The following is a 21235-nucleotide window of genomic DNA, read 5'->3' as shown; positions in this document are numbered from 1 at the left end:
TAGCTGGGACTGCACATGGGTGCCACCATGCTCAGCTAACTTTTGTATTCTTAGTAAAGACAGAGTTCCACCATGTTCACCAGGCTGGTCTCAAATTCCTGACCTCAGGTGATCTGCCTGCCTTGGCTTCCCAAAGTGCTGGGATTACAGACGTGAGCCACTGTGCCTGGCCAATTTTTGTATTTTTAATAGAGATGTGGTTTCACTATGTTGACCAGCCTGATCTTGAATTCCTGACTTGAAGTGATCCACCTGCCTGGGCCTCTCAAAGTGCTGGAATTACAGATGTGTGCCACCGCGCCCAGCCCAAAGCAATACAAATTAAAACCACAATAAGATATTACCTAATATCTTTTGGAAGGGCTACTACAAAAAGATGAAAGACAACAAGTGTTGGAGAGGTCATGTAGAAAAGGGAATCCTTGCACACCGTTGGTGGGAATGTAAATAAGTACAACCATTATGGAGAACAGTATGCAGGTTCCTAAAAAAATTAAAAATAGAACTAGCTCAGTATGTCAAAGAGATAGTTGCACTTTCGTGTTCCCTGAAGTATTATTCATAATAGTCAAGATAGAGAATCAACCTAATCATCCAAAAATGGGTAAGGAAAATGTGGTATGTATGTACAATGTGGTATATTTATACAATATAAAATACAATTCCATTTTATATACAATGGAATACTATTCAGCCTTAAAAAAAGAAGGAAATCTGGTTAGTGGTCCCCAATCTTTTCAGCACCAGGACTGGTTTCATGGAAAACAATTTTTCCACAGATCGGGGCCATGGGATGGTTTCGGGATGAAACTTCCACCTCAGATCATCGGGCATTAGGTTCTCATAAGGAGCATGTAATCAAAACCCCTTGCATGTGCAGTTCACAATAGAGTTGGGGCTCCTGTGAGAATCCAATGCTGCTGCTGACCTGACAGGAGACGGAGCTCAGGCAGTGTTGCTCGCTTGCCTGCTGCTCACCTCCTGCTGTGTGGCCTGATGCCTAACAGGCTGTGGACTGGTGCTGGTCCATGGCTCGGGGATTGGGGACCTTGATTTACAACAACATGGATGAACCTGAAGGACATTATGTTAAGTAAAATAAACCAGACACAGAAAGGCTAATATCACATGATTTCACTTATATGTGGAATCTAAAAAAGTTGAACTCACAGAAGCAGTGAGCAGAATGGTTACCAAGAGCTGGGGGAAGGGGAGGTGTCCATCAACGAATGCAAACTTTCAATTAGATAGAAAGAATAAATTCAAGAGATCTATTGTACAACACAGTGACTACAGTTAATAACAATGTGTTATATTCTTGAAAATTGCTGGCTGGGCACAGTGGCTCACACCTGTAATCCCAGGACTTTGAGAAGCCAAGGTGGGAGGATCACTTGAGCCCAGGAGTTCAAGACCAGCCTAGATAACATATTGAGACCCCATCTCTACAAAAAATTTAAAAATTAGCCAGGCATGGTAGCATAGTCTCAGCTACTCAGGAGGCTGAGGTGGGAAGATCACTTGAGCTCAGGAAGTTGAGGCTGCAGTGAGCTGTGATAGCATCACTAAACTCCAGCCTGGGTGACAAAGACCCTGTCTCAAGAAAAAAACAAATAAAAATGAAAATTGCTAAGAGAGTTGATTTTTAAGTATTCTCACCATATACAGAAAAGGTGAGGTAATACATGTTAAGTAGCTCTATGTAGCCATTCCACAATGTATACATATTTCAAAACAACCTGTTGCACTGGGTAAAGATATACAATTTTTATTTGTCAATTAAAATTAATAATAATGATGTATCTAAACAATTTGCATAGTTTTTCTTAAAACAAAAAATGGAAAATCTTAACTTCTAGCACCTATTTATTCCTTAATATTAGAAAAGTAACGTGTTAAAGTGAAGCAAGACAGAAATCCATTCTGTGAAGGAACCAACGGATCTACCTGGATCTGACCTGAGACACAAGAGAGAGAGTCATAATGAAAAGCCTGGATGTTCCAAAAGGAAGATGCCAAGACCCATCAAGTTTAGTACTGGAACTGTAGCCCTGAGTTCAAAGTCAGAGTTCAAGGAATCTGCCTAACAAAGAGCAGGATTAAGGAAGAAACGTTTGATCCATTAGGTGGTAGAGCCTGTCTCAGGGTTGTGTTCACAGTGCAGAGCTGTCTGATCCTGTTTTCCTGGGTTTTGCAGGCACTGGGCCCATTGCCTGACACCACCCACCTTTTCTGGCTCTTTCCCTGTGCCCCTTTCTTCCAGTCACCAGAGTGAACGACATCTAGGCTATGTGAGCTGGTGTGGCAAAATGAGCAAAGTTGTGGTTGCTAAGCAGGTTTTCAGCAGACTTCCCAGCGTGGTCTTGGAGCTTATGATGCTTCCAATTTATTAAGTACAACAAATGATCTTGGTACCACAAAGAATCTGGTATTTCTACATCAACATTATACAAACAGTGCATCACTGAATTATAGTGCTCTACAACATGCTAAACAGGTGGTTCAAGATGAAAAGTTCATGCTTGCCATGTTTTGATTTATTGACACAAGTTATTAATTTTTTCTTTTATTTTTTTGAGACAAGGCCTTGACCTGTCACCCAGGGCAGAGTGCAGAATGTAGGGGTGCAATCATAGTTTACTACAGCCTTAAACTTCTGGGCTCAAATGACCCTCCTGTCTCAGCCCTCCAAGTGGCTAGGATTACAAGCATTCACCACTATGCCCCAGTTAATTTTTAATATTTGTTTTTTATTGTAGAGACAGTGTCTTCCTATACTTCCCAGGCTGATCTTATGGAGTCTCGCTGTGTTGCCCAGGCTAAAGTACAGTGGCGCAATCTTGGCTCACTGCAATCTCTGTCTCCAGGGTTTAAACAGTTCTCTGCCTCAGCCTCCTGGATAGCTGGGATTATAGGCGCGTGCCACCATGCCTGGCTAATTTTTGTATTTTTAGTAGAGACAGGGTTTCACCATCTTGGCCAGGCTGGTCTTGAACTCCTGATCTCATGATCCACCCGTCTCGGCCTCCCAAAGTGCTGGGATTACAGGCGTGAGCCACTGCGCCCGGCCCCCCAGGCTGATCTTGAACTCCTGGGCTCATGCAATCCTCCCACCTAGGCCTCCCAAAGTGCTGGGATTATAGGTGTAAGCCTCTGTGCCTGGTCTAGTTTTTTCTTTTTCCTTTTTTTGTTTCATTTTCCTTTTGTTGAGATAAAGTCTCACTCTGTCACCTAGGCTGGAGTGCAATGGCTCAGACATGGCTCACTACAGCCTCAACCTCCTGGGCTCAAGTGATTCTCCCGCCATAGCCCCCACCCCCACCCAAGTAGCTGAGACTGCAGGTGCATCTAAATCTTGTATTTTTTTTTTTTGAGACGGAGTCTCACTCTGTCACCCAGGCTGGAGTGCAGTGGTGCAATCTCGGCTCACTGCAACTTCCATGTCCCAGGTTGAAGTGATTCTCCTGCCTCACCCTCCTGAGTAGCTGGGATTACAGGTACATGCCACCATGCCTGGCTAATCTTTGTATTTTAGTAGAGACAGGGTTTTACCGTGTTGGTAATGCTGGTCTCAAACTCCTGACATCGAGATCCACCCGCCTTGGACTCCCAAAGCGCTAGAATTACAGGCATAAGCCACCGCATCCGGCCTAAATTTTGTATTTTTTGTAGAGACAGGGGTTTTGCCATGTTGCTCAGGTTGGTCTCAAACTCAAGTGATCCACCTGACTTGGTTTCCCAGTTTTGTAAAGATATAGTCTCCTTATGTTGTATAGGCTGGTCTCAAACTCCTGGGCTCAAGTGATCTTCCTCCTGTGGCCTACCAAAGTGCTGGAATTACAGGCATGAGCCATCATGCTCAGGCAGAATCCAACTTTTAATGCACATTAAACATGAATCAAAGTTATAATATCTTAATGCCATTAAAGAGTCTATTATTAAATCAGTCATCATTTCATGTTTTTCTAAAATGTATTTTAAGCTACTATGTAGTAATGAATGATTCCATTTACATTGCACAGAAAAATTCCAGCTAATAACTGCAGAAGTAAAGATAAAAATAGAAAATCATTGTTCTACAACTTTTTGTTTTTGAGACGGAGTCTCTGTTGCCCAGACTGGAGTGCAGTGGCATAATCTCATCTCACTGCAACCTCCACCTCCTGAGTTCAAGAGATTCTCCTGTCTTAGCCTCCCTAGTAGCTGGGATTACAGGTGCCCACCACCACACCCGGCTAATTTTTGTATTTTTAGTAGCAATGGGGTTTCACCATGTTGGCCAGGCTGGTCTCGAACTCCTGACCTAAGGTAATCTGCCCCTTGTCTTGGCCTCCCAAAGTGCTGGAATTACAGGCATAAGCCACGGCACCTGGCTGCTTTACAACTTCTAATGAAGTAGCTGACTCAGGCAATGGTCATTAAGGAAGGGTGCAATCACCGGGTGAAAGGCTGACGGGGACATTTATCACAAAGGGATCAGACTTTCACCATCTGAACTCATGGGATCAATTTTAGCATTACTAAAAGCAGGACTTCTGGATATTGTTTGCCTTTGTATACACCGTACCACTGTTCCCTCCTCCCCAAAAATTGAGCCTCGATCTAATCAAGCCTTTATATCTAACTTCCAGTCTACAGGAAATACAGAAGACCAAGTAACAAGTTAAATAACTACAGGAAGCAATCAACCAATTCCAAAATGTGGTTTATTATGAAGAAACCAATCATGACTGACTGGTTTCTTCAAAAAGCCAATGGAATATTAAAGAATGGGAAAGGGGGAAGGAGAAACTGTTTTAGAATAAAAGAAACTTAAGAAATCTAATGACCAAATACAGTGAGTAAACTTTGTTGGATCTTGAGTAAAACGACTGTAAAAAACATTTTAGTCAATCAGTGAAATCTAAGTATGATCTGAGTGGGTATTAGATGATATTAAAGAAGTACTGTTAAATGGCTCGGTGCAGTGGCTCACGCATGCAATCCCAGCACTTTGGGAGGCCAAGGCGGGCAGATCACCTGAGGTCAGGAGTTCAAGAGAGCCTGGTCAATGTGGTGAAATCCCATCCTACATAAAATACAAAAAGTTATCTGGGTGTAGTGGCGTGTGTCTGTAGTCCCAGCTACCTGGGAGGCTGAGGCAGGAGAATCACTTGAACCCAGGAGGTGGAGGTTGCAGTGAGCCGAGATTGTGCCAGTGCACTCTAGCCTGGGCGAGAGATCAAAACTCTGTCTCAAAAATAAAAATAAAAATAAAATAAAGATGTGCTGTTAATTACATTAGGTATAGTAATGACATTGTGTTATGTAAGAATACTCTTTTTTTGAGATGTATAAAGTACCTCAGGGGTAATAGTGAAATGATTTACTTTATAATACCCAAGCAAAACAAAAGGTTGTGGGGGAGGAAAGAGACACATACCAACAAACAGATGAATGGATGAAACAAGTCTGGCAATGTATTGATGACTGTTAAAGCTGGTAGTACGTACATAGCAGATCACTGTACTCTCTATTTTTGTATACATTTGGAAAAGTAAAGTGGCTCACGCCTGTAATCCCAGCACTTTGGGATGCCGAGGTGGGTGGATCACGAGGTCAAGAGATCGAGACTATCCTGGTCAACATGGTGAAACCCTGTCTCTACTAAAAATACAAAAAATTAGCTGGGCATGGTGGCGCGTGCCTGTAATCCCAGCTACTCAGGAGGCTGAGGCAGGAGAATTGCCTGAACCCAGGAGGCGGAGGTTGCGGTGAGCCGAGATCGCGCCATTGCACTCCAGCCTGGGTAACAAGAGCAAAACTCCGTCTCAAAAAAAAAAAAAAAAAAAAAAAAAGCAAAAAAGAGCTTGTGGATGGAGATCTAGGATCCCAAATGCATAGGATTTGTGGAATATGTTGGACAGCAAAGACAAAAATGAACTATGGTGGTTACTCTTACCTTAAGAAAAAAATCAGAAAAGAGAGGCTCTTATACAAGGGAGCCACAGGAGAAAGCTTCCTAGAGAAAGTATGTGCTAAAGTCCACAGAATGACAGAGGAAAGGAAGGCTGCACTCTAATTTGGGTTCTCTCAGAGGTCTGTGCCCCACCTATGAAAAGTATGGGGACTATTTCATCTTAGGAAGGAGGAGCAGTCACAGTTTTGCAAAGGATGTTAAGAGAGCCTAATTTGGAAGAGAACTGCCTACAAAGAGGAGGATTGCTGTATAAATAGAACTGGAATATCTCAATTTTATCCTAGAAAGTAGAAAGATTAACTTAATTTAAAATGAAAGATAAAATTACATTATGAACTTACTCAAAGTTTAAAACTGGACATCCAACCCTTAAAGGTAAATAAGCTTGCCTTTTAAAAAAAATCAGAACTAGCCTAGAAGCATACCAGGTGCTTCTAAAATTGTAGAGATATAAGTGTATATAATTATTCTTTCTTGGTGGAAAAAATGCAGAAATCTCTTCCTAAAAGATGCTGAACAGCACTGTCATCATGGTGTGATGGTTAAGACACACATATATATAACACACATATACTTACATACCCACACACTCTCACATGCATACATATACATTATTTTAGTCAATATTATTAGTAAAAGTTCATTTGTGTATTCTGGCATCCATGTTTAAATTAAATTCTTATGTGTGAGGCTGGGCACACTGGCTCACACCTGTAATCCCAGCACTTTAGGAGGCCGAGGCAGGTGGATCACTTGAGCCCAGGAGTTTGAGACCAGCCTGGGCAACATGGCGAAACCCTGTCTCCACCAAAACTACAAAAATTAGCTGAGTGTCGTGGCTGATGCCTGTAGTCCCATCCATTTGGGAGACTGAGGCAGGAGGACTGCTTGAGTCTAGGAGGTTGAGCCTGCAGTGAGCCATGATCACACCAGTGCACTCCACCCTGGGCAATATAACAAGACCCTAGATTCCATGCCCTGTCTCAAAAAAATTTTTTTACATGTGTATATTAAAGATGGCTATTTCCTCTTTTTTGCTTTCATTGCACATATTAAATTAATATATAGTTAATGGCCTAAAATAATTCAAAGCTAGCTGTTAGAGATACCAAGATGAATATAAGAGGAGAGAGGAAAAGACACTTCTGCCCCCATTCTTTCAGAATTCACTACAAAACACTAAAGAAAAACAAGAAATGGAAACACTAACTCTACCTGTGGAGAAGCTAAGAGCTAAAGGTACCTGACTGAGCAGAGTCTTCGTACAGGCCACGTGCCCAACAGAACAATGGGGAGACTTAGGAGCTGGAGGTGCCAATGAGGCAGAGGAAGCCTATTCTGTGTGTAGTTACACCTTCAGGTCCCTGTCTCTTCTTCCGCAAATGTAGAAGATGAGAGAGTTATTCTTTAGAGAAATTAAACCAAAGAGGTCTTGTTGGACTGGGAATGCCAAAAATGGTAAAGGGTAGAGATGAGTATGGAGAGAAAAACAAGGAAAGTAAATAAAAGTATGCCTATTCTTCAGCGTGACCTCATCCATTGGGTTCCCAGAACATTTGCAGCCTGGAATACTGTCACTTACCCCAGCCTCTCCCGGTTCCCCAGCAGGAAATCAGGAGATCTTTCTCTAGAAAAACTGTGAAATCCTAAAGGGAAAGATCTATAGACATGAAGTAGAGGGCCCGTCAGTGAAAAAGGCAGTTTATCCTCCAGCTACCTTTTAGTGAGGCAAACTAGATTCCATGTCCTGTCCACAAGCACAGGGCTCCCAATCTGCTTTGGAGTACCTAAATTCTACATAAGAATAGACAGCCAAGGGTCACCAGACACCTAAGAAAATGGAAACCATGCAAAGAGTAGAAGAAAAAAACTCAACAGCAACCACAAAACTGTATAATTAATAATCCCAGAAAGATTACATATAAAACAAGAACAGTATGTTCCTTCAAAAAGGACAATCAGAGAAGGGCTCTTGGAAACTAAAAAAGGAAGTACAAATTTAAAAAATAAATATAGGGATGAAAAGATTAGGAAGTATCTCAAGAAGTACACCCAAAATGCAGAAAGACAGATAATGGGATAACTCATTTAATTAATTAGTGCGCTTACATTATTACACATCAAATGAGTATATAATATTATTAATTCATTAGAGTAATTATTAGGGTAAATACTGATTTCACTAGAAGGTGTGATAAAATCACATTGGGAAGATAAGAGGTAAGAGAACTAAATGCTTGTCTACCATAAGAGGAAGTCAACTGATAGTTTCTAAAGTCAAAGAATCAAGAGAGTAGTATAGGGTTATCAGAATTATGGAAGCAATGCAACACTGACAAGTTGAAAGTGGTAGTCTCTGGGCATAGGATCAAAGGGTTGGAAAGAAGTAAGATGGGATTGTTTTAGTACTAGATGAATTCCAAAGTATATGCATATAGCCTATTTTGATAAAGGATAATGTAAAGATCAATATGACTATATTCTTGTTCTTAAGGAGTTTATACTCTGTTGAAGAAACATGCAAAACAACAATTATAGAAGCATGCAATAAATGATCTATCAGAAGCACAGAGAATCCTCTATCTCAGTCAAATAAGGAAGGTTTCTGAGGAAAGGGGATACTTAAACTGGGGTTTTAAAAGTTAAAAATGAGTTAACTGGTCAGAGAAGGGCTGAAAGGTGTTTCTTCCTACACACATAAGTTTCCTTTCTAACACACAAATGATAGCATTCTAGAAACATACTTTTGAACCTGGCTTTTTTTACTTAACACATCTTAGAGAATGTTTCTTCTTATAAAACCTACTTCTTATTAAAAACAAAACAAAATGTTGCTGCTTATAAAAAATTCAACAGTATAAAAACTTTCAAAATAAAAAGTTAAAAATTCTGCCCTCACTCCCCCACTCCTACTTCCCAAGGATAAGCACTTTTAAATACATGGATATGCAAATACTGTTGAATACAATTGAATGTAAAAATACAATGTTCTGTATGTTTCACACACATACTTGTTTATACACATAAACTACATTTATATTCCTTAAAGTCTCTTAAAGCCAAGGATTCTGGGATAAGAAATATTAAGAAGTCTCACTTGGTATCAACTTACCAACACAGTCACAGCACTCGTCCCAAAGGGCCCCAAGACACAGCATGCACTCCTTACAGCAGGAGCAATTGCCTTCACCTGGCCGACACTGGCAGAGCTCCTAGAAATAAGACAGATGGTTAAACTTCAAATTCCAAATAACTATATATAAACTGTTACTTTTTAAGCAAAAAACCCTGCCACATTTGCATTTACAGTAATGTATTCTTGACATAATTTTGTATTCAACATTATTTTATTCAACATTATTAACTATTCATCAGAACATAAATATATACAATGTCAAGTAGATTTCTTTGGACACATTCAGTGAACATATTTTGAATGCTTTTACCTTATTTTGAAAGAAGGAAAATATTTTATTTTATAATCCATAACTTGACTACCCATACCACTTCAACAAATAATTCCATACAAGAACAAAATCTGCTTTTCAGCTATTATATTCATTATCCAAATTTATCTATATGAATAGGGGTTTGTAGGGTTTCTCAATATATAAAATGTGAGTAAAATAACCTTTTAAAATGCTATTTTTATTGTTCCATGATACAGAAAACAGTATGGTTGGTATGGTAGATTATTTACAAAGAAGGTGACAATTATTCCCCTCCCTAGGGCAATGTAGCTTTGCAGCTCCTCTGATCAAGGTACAAGGTCAATTTCTAGACCTCTTGAATTTAGGTGATCCTGAGACTCATTCTGATCACAGAGTTCAGTGGACACGACATTATGTCACTTCTGACTTAAGGCGGACAAGTCAGTCCACCTGCTGCCATCCTAGATCAGCCAGCTTCCAACCAACAAGCAGCTGCCAACAGACACAGGAATAAGACCAGAAAACCACCCAGCTGATCCAGGCTCAAACTGCTAACCCACAGAAACAAGAGCTAAATAAATGGCTATTGTTTTAACCCACTAAACTTTAGGGTGGTTTGTCACTCCACAAGAGCTAAGATAGCTTACATGATAGTACATGAAGCTCCAAAGCAATTCCTTTAGTGCTTGCCCCTTCCCTCCCCTTGCCACCAGACTGCCACTCCTGAACAAACCCAACAGTTGGAAATAGATGCTCAGTGCTGCAAAGAAAAATCAGTACGGAGACAAAGGATTTTTTAGCAACGCAAGTTTTACTTCCTGGACTGCGGGAAGGATACTCTCACTAGCCATCCTGCCATCAGACTACAATGAACAAAGGAAAACAGACAAATTTATCCCTTATGCATTCGGGGTCAACCTTACTGCTGTGTCTGATCTCCGTTGGTTGGAGCCAGACCTCACAATCTAAACTAAAACCCGATTGGCTAACAATTTAAAACTTTTCTAAACAGGTAAAAGCAATGGAGAGCTGGGACATGCCTGTGAGCATGTCCAGCACCGATATCTTGGTTAAAGTACAAGGACATAGAATATACTATGTGCCTGTAAGCATGGCATGTTTAACAGCTATATAGAATTGGGTTTAACAAAGAATTATTAGCACACTTATGATTTATTCTTTAACAAGAAAGGAAACTTTAAAAAGGAACTTTTCTACTTCCCACACCAATTGAGATGGAAATTCTATAGCCATCACGTATTACTTTCCTTGGTTTAAGATACCATATATATATTTATAAGAAAAATATATTTTATTATTTTGGTAGAAATAACTTATGACAAAACTGATTTTACTCTCAGGCTTAGAAGGAACTTCACAGGTCAACAAAACCATCCTTCCATCTAACACCTGAATCTCTTCTATAATGTTCCATCAACAAATGGCCATTGCAGCCCACAGCTGATAAGGAATTTATAATCCAAAATAGCCTGTCCCAATCTTATGAAGTTTTAAGTGTTTTCTTTCGTTGAACTGAAGCCTGATTCCCAGAAGCCTACTCCTTAAGACCCACCTCCTCCAAATATAATTTCTCTTCAACAAAGCCATTCTAATTTTTCATGGCACCTGCACCGAACTATTTGGAATGTCTGCCATTGATTCCCACCCTCCTGTCTGTCTCTAGCTCTGTTTTGAACTATATCACCTTTCTTTTTCCTGGCTACAAATAATAGGAACAGAGGCAGAAAACAGACTGTAGCTGGTCAATGAGATTGTCTTCCAAGATTTTGGAAGTACAACAGATATTTGTTAATCTCTGTTAGGAACATGAACATGTCAATCTCTGTTAGGGGATGATACAAAGCTGGGGCTGAGAAGGTCATTTCAAAATAAGAGGTAAAAAATTATACTATGGCTCCCCCATTCCTGCTTTCCAAATATAAGCACCATGACATTCATGGTCACAAGAAGAGAAGGGAGGGAAGAAGCCATTCTGATTCCTAATAATGCTCTAGTCCTAATAATGCACTTCCTGTTCTTAGAGATACTGTTATCAGTTGGAGATACTCTTCATTGAGATATTTGTATCAATTGGAGTAGACTTTAGTTACTTCCAACCAAAAAAGCCCTGTTTAAAACAAAATGATGTCTATTTTTATTCCCCCATCTCCTCATTTTAGATCATTTTACTCCCATGGTTTCATCACTTGTTCCCCATGACATGATGTTACATTGTATCACTCTGCCATTAGCTTTGCCATTAGCTTTGTCATTAGGTGAAAGTTTGGTAATTCCAAATCATCATCATCCCCCTCCCACTCCCCCTCCCTCTCCTCCTCAGGGCATAATGTCTAGCAAAGAAGCAGAGAATCCCTCTTACCTTCTTGACTGTGAACACTAGTTTTTAAAATTAAAGAAGCCTAAAATTTGTTTGTTTTGGGTAGCAATATGCTGTCAACAACTGTGTTACTTTCAAACCATTCCAACAAATCATTTCAATAAGATTTTAAAAATCTGAGACCTGCTGGGTGCAGTGGCTCACGCCTGTAATACCAGCACTTTGGGAGGCTGAGGTGGGCAGATCACAAGGTCAAGAGATCGAGACCATCCTGGCCAACATGGTGAAACTCCATCTCTACTAAAAATACAAAAATTAGCTGGGTGTGGTGATGCGCGCCTGTAGTCCTAGCTACTTGGGAGGCTGAGGCAGAAGAATCACTTGAACCCAGGAGATGGAGGTTGCAGTGAGCAGAGATCACTCCACTGCACTCCAGCCTGGTGACAGAACAAGACTCCGTCTCAAAAAAAAAAAAAAAAAAAACAAAAAAAAACTGAGACCTAATGGAATGCTATTGATATATATATTTTTAAAAATTAACTAGTGCAATGTAACCATTATTTCTCATTTCAATACCTCAATACTGCAATACTGTGCTTTTAAAATGTAAACACAGGTCATAATATTTATCCCTATTAAATTCATTTTATATTTCTGGACTATTGGAGTCAGCCCATCATTCTAACATGACATTTTTTGCAGCACTGATTTTAATTCCTTGGGGTTTGTTGTTGTTTTTTGTCTCCAAAAGTTACAGCACATTTTTTTTTTTTTTTTGAGATGGAGTCTCGCTCTGTCACCCAGGCTGGAGTGCAGTGGCATGACCTCAGCTCACTGTAACTTTCATCTCCCAGGTTCAAGTAATTCTCCTGCCTCAGCCTCCCAAGTAGCTGGGATTACAGGTACCTGCCACCATGTCTGGCTAATTTTTGTATTTTTAGTAGAGACGGGGTTTCATCACGTTGGCCAGACTGGTTTCAAACTCCTGACGTCCACTTTGGCCTCCCAAAGTGCTAGGATTATAGGCATGAGCCACTATGCTCAGCTTATATAGCACTTTCAAGAATCAACACTTGTGCTATTTTCTAACTAATTCATTAGTTTTATATAAGTGTATATGTGTGACCTAATATATGCACATTGTAATATTTTAGTACTGCAGAATTTTGTACACTCAGGTTGCATTCATGTGACACAGACATTAGGTAACTTTGCTGGGCCTATTAGAAAGAAGGGGACTGAAAGGGCAGGGACTTAATGAGAAATATAGCTACTTCATCACAAAAGCGGTGATGCTTGATTCAGATAAGCTCAAACTTAGTTGGAAACCTAGAAAACCAGAGTTGCCAAAGCTATACTTTGTCTTTGGAGTGAGAGAACATTTTCTGAGTACATACTTTTTAGAAATACCATCAGATGAGAATACTAACAATCTTTTTTTTTTTTTTTTTAAGATTTATATAGGTTAGCACTTAGTCACAAGAAATAAAGCTTTTAAAAAATTTTAAATTTACATTATATGTAGAAAATATACTTTTACTATCTCAGTTGCTTATACAGGTTGAGTATTCCTTATCTGAAATGTGAGGTACCAAAAGTGTTTCAGATTTTGAGGTTTTTGGATTTTGTAATATTTGCATTATACTAGTTGAGCATCCCACATCCAAAAATCTAAAGTCTTTCAATAAGCATTTCCTTTGATGCCATGTCGATGCTCAGAAAGTTTCCGATTCCGGATCATTTTGGATTTCAGATTTTTGGATTTGGGATGCTCAGCCTATGTTTACATTATTAACTAAACCAACTCAAGAGAAGCAAATTAGAAAAGTAACAAGTTTATTCAAAGAATATAGTGTCTCTCCTTCTTCTGCAGCTTCCAAATGGTAGCTTGCTAAATGAATTACTGTAATTATGCCAAATAATTTTTTTTAATGAATGTCAATTTAATGGCTTCCATTAGAGAAATCTGAGTGTGTGAAGCATTTATTATGCTTTTTACTGTCAGATATTTGTGAAGTATTTTAAACTAAAATGAAAAGGTGGGTGAGACTGAGATTACTGCTAACAAATGGAAAGTTAAAACTAATAGCCTATTTAAAAGTTGCTTGAACTTGCCCCCAGGTTATCTAGCCCTGAAGATTAAATGTATTCCACACCCTCTTAATAGATGCCTGTCCTGCACTTTTACATGGTGGTGTGAGAGAGTAATATGCTGCAGTCATATGCTTACTGCTTTACAATTTAGTGATAGAATACCACGTGAAAAGCTATGGTAAGAAGAAACAAGGGGGAAATGACAGAGACAAACTTTAATTACTGTACTATTAAAGAGACAAAAATCCAGTTTAAGACTTCAATGGTAAAAATTACTATCAAAACTCATTGGACACCAAACAACAATATCCAGGCTAATATTCTCCTTTTGTCTACCCTACTACAGACTTTTGTCTTAATAAAGCAGAAATTTAATCACCATATTAAGAAATGTTCATAATTTGGGTAAATGAGCCTCCACATACATCAAATATTCTCTATTCTTCATAACTCATGTCAGCATTCATTTTAGGAGTTTGGCAGATAAGAAAAGCTCCTCAAACTGATCTTTTGAATCAGCATTTGTGCCTTTACCATTTTCAAAAATACACCTCTTACGTTTCAGGAGAAATATAATAGAGAGGCAAATTTAACAGATGTCATTTAAAATCTTACTGCAAAATAAAGAGAGCAAAAATATGTCTACTCTATGACAACTGTTTTTATGTCAAGAAAAAAAGTGAAACAATGAATTTCCACATGCAAATAACTATAAATAGCAGTTTTATGAAGCTCATCAAGTAATTTATTCTTTTCTATTCATTCTACATGTCCTCAAAAATCACATTATTGAATAACGTTTTGTTGTGAACCTATTTAGAAATACACACACACACACAACACACACACACACATATTGTGTGTGTGTGTGTGTGTGTGAGAGAGAGAGAGAGATGGAGTCTCTCTCTGTCGACAGGCTAGATTGCAGTGGCACAATCTCAGCCCACTGTCTCCTCGGTTCAAGCGACTCTTCTGCCTCAGCCTCCCAAGTAGCTGGGATTATGGGCACCTGCCACCATACCCAGCTAATTTTTGTATTTTTAGTAGAGATAGGGTTTCACCATGTTGGCCAGGATAGTCTCGATCTCCTGACTTCCCGATCTGCCCGCTTTGGCCTCCCAAAATGCTAGGATTACAGGCGTGAGCCACCGTGCCTGTCCCCAGAAATGTATACTATTTTTAACAGCAAGCAAGCTGCGGTGAGGATGTTTCTAAATATAACAAACATTTGTAAAGTGCTTTGAACTCAAGTATTGAAACTACAAAAGAAAAAAACTCTGTGCTGAAACAAGGATTACAGAAAAACACAAAAACTGCCCCATTTAAATCAAGCAGAATCTGTTCTTCAGGATACTTGAAAACTTTACCCCTAGTTGTTGCAGTTATAAGGACCCAAGTCTTCTATAACCAGAAAGCCTAAAGTCAAGATAAAAAGAAAGGTTTTACCAAAATTTTTAAAGTATTTCTTTAATTATATAAGACTTTGGAAAACATCTACTAGAGCAGCAAGAAAAAAACCCCAAATTTCTCCCACTTTGGTAAATTCCTATGCACGTCTAACAAAACAATGATTATATACTACCCGGATCTAAAAAAATTAGCATTTCTCTATCATAAAAATCTGCCAACATAATTTAATCATTGCATAACAGTATATTGATGTGTCAAAATTCAGAAAGAGATTAAATTAATTCTTTCCACACCTTGTCCACTTTCTCATTTTTAAATCACCTTCATAAACTTCATCAGCTTCTATTTTACTACTATTTAAAAGTCTCCACTTCTTAAACAGAAAATGTGGTAGAGCTGAAATTTAGATTTTTCTCTTTGGACTGGGTTATTTATATATTTTACTAACCTCAGTATGACTAAACTTGGGTATTGCTCAGTTGAATGGAACATGTGATCAAAAGTAAACACCAAGTTCACAGAAGTCCAAAATAAAGACTGACTCAATGCTTCCAGTTATTTACTGCCACCACCTCCTCCAAAGTCCTTAAAAGGGTTCTATTTAATCCTTACAGGCACTGTGCTAAGTGTTTTATATGCATTGTCTTGAATCTTTATACAGAGTCATGTCGTTATTGCCCTTATTTTTTAAATGAAGTCATGAAATTTATACAACTTCATTCAATTAGTGGCTGGAATTTTACCCCAGTTATGGTTAGGTATTCTTGTTTTTTAAACATTAAAATGAGAAATATAAAAGTTATTTTTCATTAAGTTAACATTTAAATAATTACAGTTATTATTCTCTTAGAATAAGCCCACAATTAAACTTAGATAATTATTTAGGTTATTTAATCAAAGGCATTATTTCACTCTCAGTACAACTAGAAATGCTATTGCCCAAGTTTAATCATTGTTTGTAAAGGTAAAATTGGAATCATTGGCTAAGAGATGCAAAACCAGTGACTTGGAATGCAATACTTAATTTTTTGTTGCTTTGCTGGTTAATGACTATATCTTCTGCTTCCCTAGTCTGCAAGTTACAGAGAAATTGTGGTCATTCTTCATGTGAAGAAGAGAAGGTTGAGAATGAGTGGTTTCATGATTTCCGTGAGTTCCTACAACTGCGGCTTTGAAACAAGGTCTTCTGACTCAAAGCTTTTTGTAGCCCACTGCTCTTGAATGTTAGAGGCAAGGTAATATGGAATAAGACATGTTCTATGTGTAAAGAACCATGCTATATGTTCTTAAAGTTTGGTAAACACATTGTTCAATAATTTTATGATGGAAAAAAATTAAAACTTTACACTAAATGGAAAACTGAAATGTATACATTTGAGCTACTCTCTACTGACCAGCATGAGTATTTAGAGAGACTTTGGCAAACTGTTTTAAAAGCTTATATGAAATGAAAGTCTAGCAGGATGAAAAATTTGAGGGAAAAATAATCATTCAAAATGTATTTTACTAAATTCATATTAAGAGAAACCTTCAATATGATAGAGAATTTCAAATTTTTATAAGCCAAAAGACAGATTTTACATATTATTCAATCATCTTTAGAGAAGACTCTTATTCCATATACAGTCATGCTTTACTGCTTAAGGATAAGGATACATTTTCAAAAATGCGTCTTAGGCAAATTTCTTGTTATATGAACATCAGCATATACTTACACAAACCTACATAGTAGAGCCTACTATAATCCTAGGCTATAGGGTATGGCCTATTGCTCCTAGGTTACAAATCTGTACAGCATGTTACTGTCCTGAATAAGCAACTGTAACACAATGGTAAGTATTTGCATGTCTAAACATATCTAAACATAGAAAAGGTACAATAAAAATACAGTATTATAATCTTATGCGACCACCATCATATATGTTGTCTGACATTGACCAAAATGATGTTATGCAGTGCATGACTGTACAACTGATGTTCTGGTGAGATATTAATTATTTATGCAAAATAAATTGAGGGGAGGATATTTATCTAAGACTAAGACTAGACTTTAAGAGTTAACATTTAGCCAGGCGCGGTAATCAATGCCTGTAATCCCAGCACTTTGGGAGGCCGAGGCAGTCAGATCATGAGGTCAAGAGATCGAGATCATCCTGGCCAACATGGTGAAACCTCGACTCTACTAAAAATACAAAAATTAGCTGGGCATGGTGGCATGTGCCTGCAGTCCCAGCTACTCAGGAGGCTGATGCAGGAGAATCACTTGAACCTGGGCGGGAGAGGTTGCAGTGAGTCGAGATCACGCCACTGCACTCCAGTCTGGCAACAGAGCAAGACTCCGTTTCAAAAAAAAAAAAAAAAAAAAAGGAGAGAGAGAGAGTTAACATTGTATGAACTCCCAAATTTCTAGTCAGAAATGGAAACTAACAACTTGAGAAAGAATCTTATTTATACTGACCCTTGGTCACTGATAAATATTTCCATTCTTGTTGCAAAGATCTGAGAGATTTGTTAACCCTGTTGCTATAATAAAACAAGGAAACATCAGTGAAAAAACTTTATATTCTAGTAAAGATAGCAAATGACTTAGACTTACAGGTTCTGGTTTTAAGCCCTGAGTCTCGGTTTCCCAGTCATAAAAAAGGAATGGTACTGCTGGATTTTTCCTTACAAACTTTGAGATCCCAATGAGATAATGAATATCAAAATGCTTTGGTGACCCAGCAATCCCATTCATAAGCCCATAAGCTGGACTTCCAGGATCTGGTTTTAAGCCCTGAGTCTTGGTTTCCCAGTCATAAAAAAGGAATGGTATTGCTGGATTTTCTGGGATCTCAATGAGATAACGAACATCAAAATGCTTTGGTGACCCAGTAATCCCACTCCTAGGTATTTACTCAAGAAAAATTAAAACATAGGTCCATAAAAAGACCCATATGGGAAAGTATGAACATAATTCATAATTACTGAAAACTGTAAACCATGCAAGGTCAGTCCAGCAACCAGTGAATGGATAAACAAACTGCAGTACATCCACACAATGGAATACTACTCATCAATAAAAAGGAAAGAACTACCCAACACACACAGTAATATGGATCAATCTCAAAAGCATTAGACTGAATGAAAGAAGACAGACAGAACAAAAGGCTATATACTGTATGATTCCATTTATATAACATTCTGGAAAAGGCAAAACTATAGGGAAAAAAATTAAATCAGTGGTTGCCAGGGGCTGAGGCTAGGGAAAAAGCTAGGTCCAACTACAAAGGGGCACAAGAGAATGTTTTAGGGTGATGAAAAATATTCTCTATCTTGATTATAGTAGTAGTTATGTGAGTATATGTTTGTCAGAAATCATAAAACTGCACATCTAAAAAGAGTGAACAGGCCGGGAACAGTGGCTCAAGCCTGTAATCCCAGCATTTGGGGAGGCAAAGGCGGGTGAACTGCTTGAGCTCAGGAGTTTGAGACCAGCATGGCCAAAATGGTGAAACCTAGCCTCTACTGAAAAAATACAAAATTAGCTGGGCGTAGTGGTATGTGACTGTAATCCCAGCTACTTGGGAGGCTGAGGCAGGAAAATCGCTTGATCACAGGAGGTGGAGGTTGCAGTGAGCTGAGATGGAACCACTGTACTCCAGTCTGGGTGACAAAGAGAGACTCCATCTCAAACAAACAAAAAAACAAAACAAAACAAAACAAAAAACCCAGCATGGTACACTGGAGTTTCTCCATAAATTTAACAAAAAAAAAAACCTAAATTGAAAAATACAAAGCATTATTTCAAGTTGGTATTAAAGAAAGCAAGCAGAAAACAGTTCTAATTCTGAAAATATATTGGTTTAATTTGCTTTTAACCTAAAACTGAAATTTTCTAACCTAACACAATTTTTTTTTCAAAGAAACATAAAACAATGTTAGTGAAAATGTAAAACACAGAAGTTGTATATACCATATAATTGCTAAAAATCATCTAAACAGAATAAAATCAGAAGGAGCTATATCAAAATAGTAAGAGTAGTATGTGTTTGTTTGGATAATAGGACTAACAATTATTTAATCTTTTTATTCTACTTCTCTATATTTTCTGAATTTGGGGTTAGAAAATATATTTTTATAATAGCTAATAAACGTTTAATTTATTTGGATATTATGAATGTCTTAAGATCCAGTTAAATTAACATTTGAACAATTACAAAAGATATTCAAAAACACAAGCTGAGGTTCTTAAGCAAACTCTAAGTATTTACAATATCTTGATCCAAAAAACAGGAATGTAAAAATAAATCTAATTAGTATTTACTTGCATATTGTGCAAACATCAGTAATCAACAAAGATTATATCTATACTGACACTACTTTTATTTAGGTCAAATGAGTTTTTTGTTTTGTTTCGTTTTGTTTTTTTGAGACAGAGTCTTGTTCACCAAGCTAGAGTCACCAGGCTAGAATGACTTGATCTCGGTTGCTCACTACAACCTCTGCCTCTCTGGTTCAAGCAGTTCTCCTGCCTCAGCCTCCCGAGTAGCTGGGAATACAGGCACATGCCACCATGCCCAGCTAATTTTTATATTTTCAGTAGAGACGGGGTTTTACCATGTTGGCTAGAATGGTCTCAATCTCTTGACCTCCTGATCCACCTGCTTCGGCCTCCCAAAGTGCTAGGATTACAGGCGTGAGCCACCATGCCCAACCCAAATGAGTATTTAAAGATAAATAAATAAAACAAATAACTTCAATTAGACCTTATTCAAAAGAATCAACAATTATAATCAGATTAGGTTATAACAAATCTATTTTGACATATTAATATTCTTTAAAGAGGATATCACATGAATCTTCAAACCCAGAAGAGAAATATCAACCCAATATCATTAGCATGTTGTTCTTTATACATTCTGATTGGTAAACTTTTGTCCTGAAAATAACATACACTTAAATGAATCAGTACTGAAAACAGTACTTATTTTTGGCTAAATAAGTCAGCATACAAGTTCATGTATATATATATGAATTATCAAATATATCATATAGTTCCTGTTTCTTTCTTTCTTTCTTTCTTTTTTTTTTGAGATGTGGTCTTGCACTGTTGCCCAGCCTGGAATGCAATGGCAAGATCTTGGCTCACTGCAACCTCCACCTCCAAGGTTCACACGATTCTCCTGCCTCAGCCTCCCAAGCAGCTGGGATTACAGGCACATACCACCATACCCAGCTAATTTTTTATATTTTTAGTAGAGACAGGGTTTCACTATGTTGGCCAGACTGGTGTCGAACTTAGGACTTTGCGATTTGCCTGCCTTGGCCTCCCAAAGTGCTGGGATTATAGGCATAAGCCACTGCACCTGGTAGTGCCTGTTTCTTACATAAATGTAGTAACAAAAATTTAGATGCTAATCCTACTTACTATACAAGTGCCCCAATGAATTTCTTTAAAAGAATCCAGCTGGGGTAAGTTGTGAATAAGTACAGATGAGACTGACCACATGTTGATCACTGTTGAAGCTGAGTGAAGGGTAAATGGGGAGTTATTTTACAATTTTCCCTACTTTATGTATGTTTGAAAATGTCCATGTGTCCCAATGAAATCCTCATTTTGTTTTAACAGCAACAGGTGAAACAACTAGTGAAAATACATTTTAATCTCCACTTATATATTAGCAGCTACTATAACTGCATTAAACATTTGGAGGGAAATAATGATTTTTTTTCCTTTAAATTATATCAGGCCTAATTTATTACATTTGAACATTAATTTCAGAGATTTTCATGGGGTGTTAACTGAAACAAAACAGAACAAAAATAGGTTAGCACCACAACTTTTAAGAGCAGGGAAATGGGATGAAGAAGAAAGAAATAATTTAGGAAAATAATGTTCATGAGAGAAAAGAGAAAACATTCCTCATCGTAAGTCAAAATATTACTAGTATACTAACAAATCAAGATAACTATATCAAGAGACTAAAGTAGAATTTAACTTGCATTAAGAAAAAAGGAAGA

General features: G+C 38.0%; 1 protein-coding gene across 2 annotated transcripts in view; it reads right to left on the bottom strand.

Moving 5' to 3' along the window:
* The window catches only part of TWSG1 (twisted gastrulation BMP signaling modulator 1), a 63448-nt gene that overhangs the window by 27142 nt on the left and 15071 nt on the right, over positions 1-21235 (bottom strand). For both annotated transcript variants that reach the window (XM_012446886.3, XM_012446885.3), the window contains exon 3: positions 9072-9171. In XM_012446886.3, coding sequence (XP_012302309.1) covers positions 9072-9171 — 100 coding nt within the window. The remainder of the gene's footprint in view (positions 1-9071; positions 9172-21235) is intronic.

This window comes from Aotus nancymaae, unplaced genomic scaffold, assembly GCF_030222135.1.
Source record: "Aotus nancymaae isolate 86718 unplaced genomic scaffold, 86718_ANA_hifiasm-v0.15.2.pri h1tg000020l, whole genome shotgun sequence".
Taxonomy (NCBI): domain Eukaryota; kingdom Metazoa; phylum Chordata; class Mammalia; order Primates; family Aotidae; genus Aotus; species Aotus nancymaae.
This window is presented reverse-complemented; position numbering and strand designations above follow the sequence as displayed.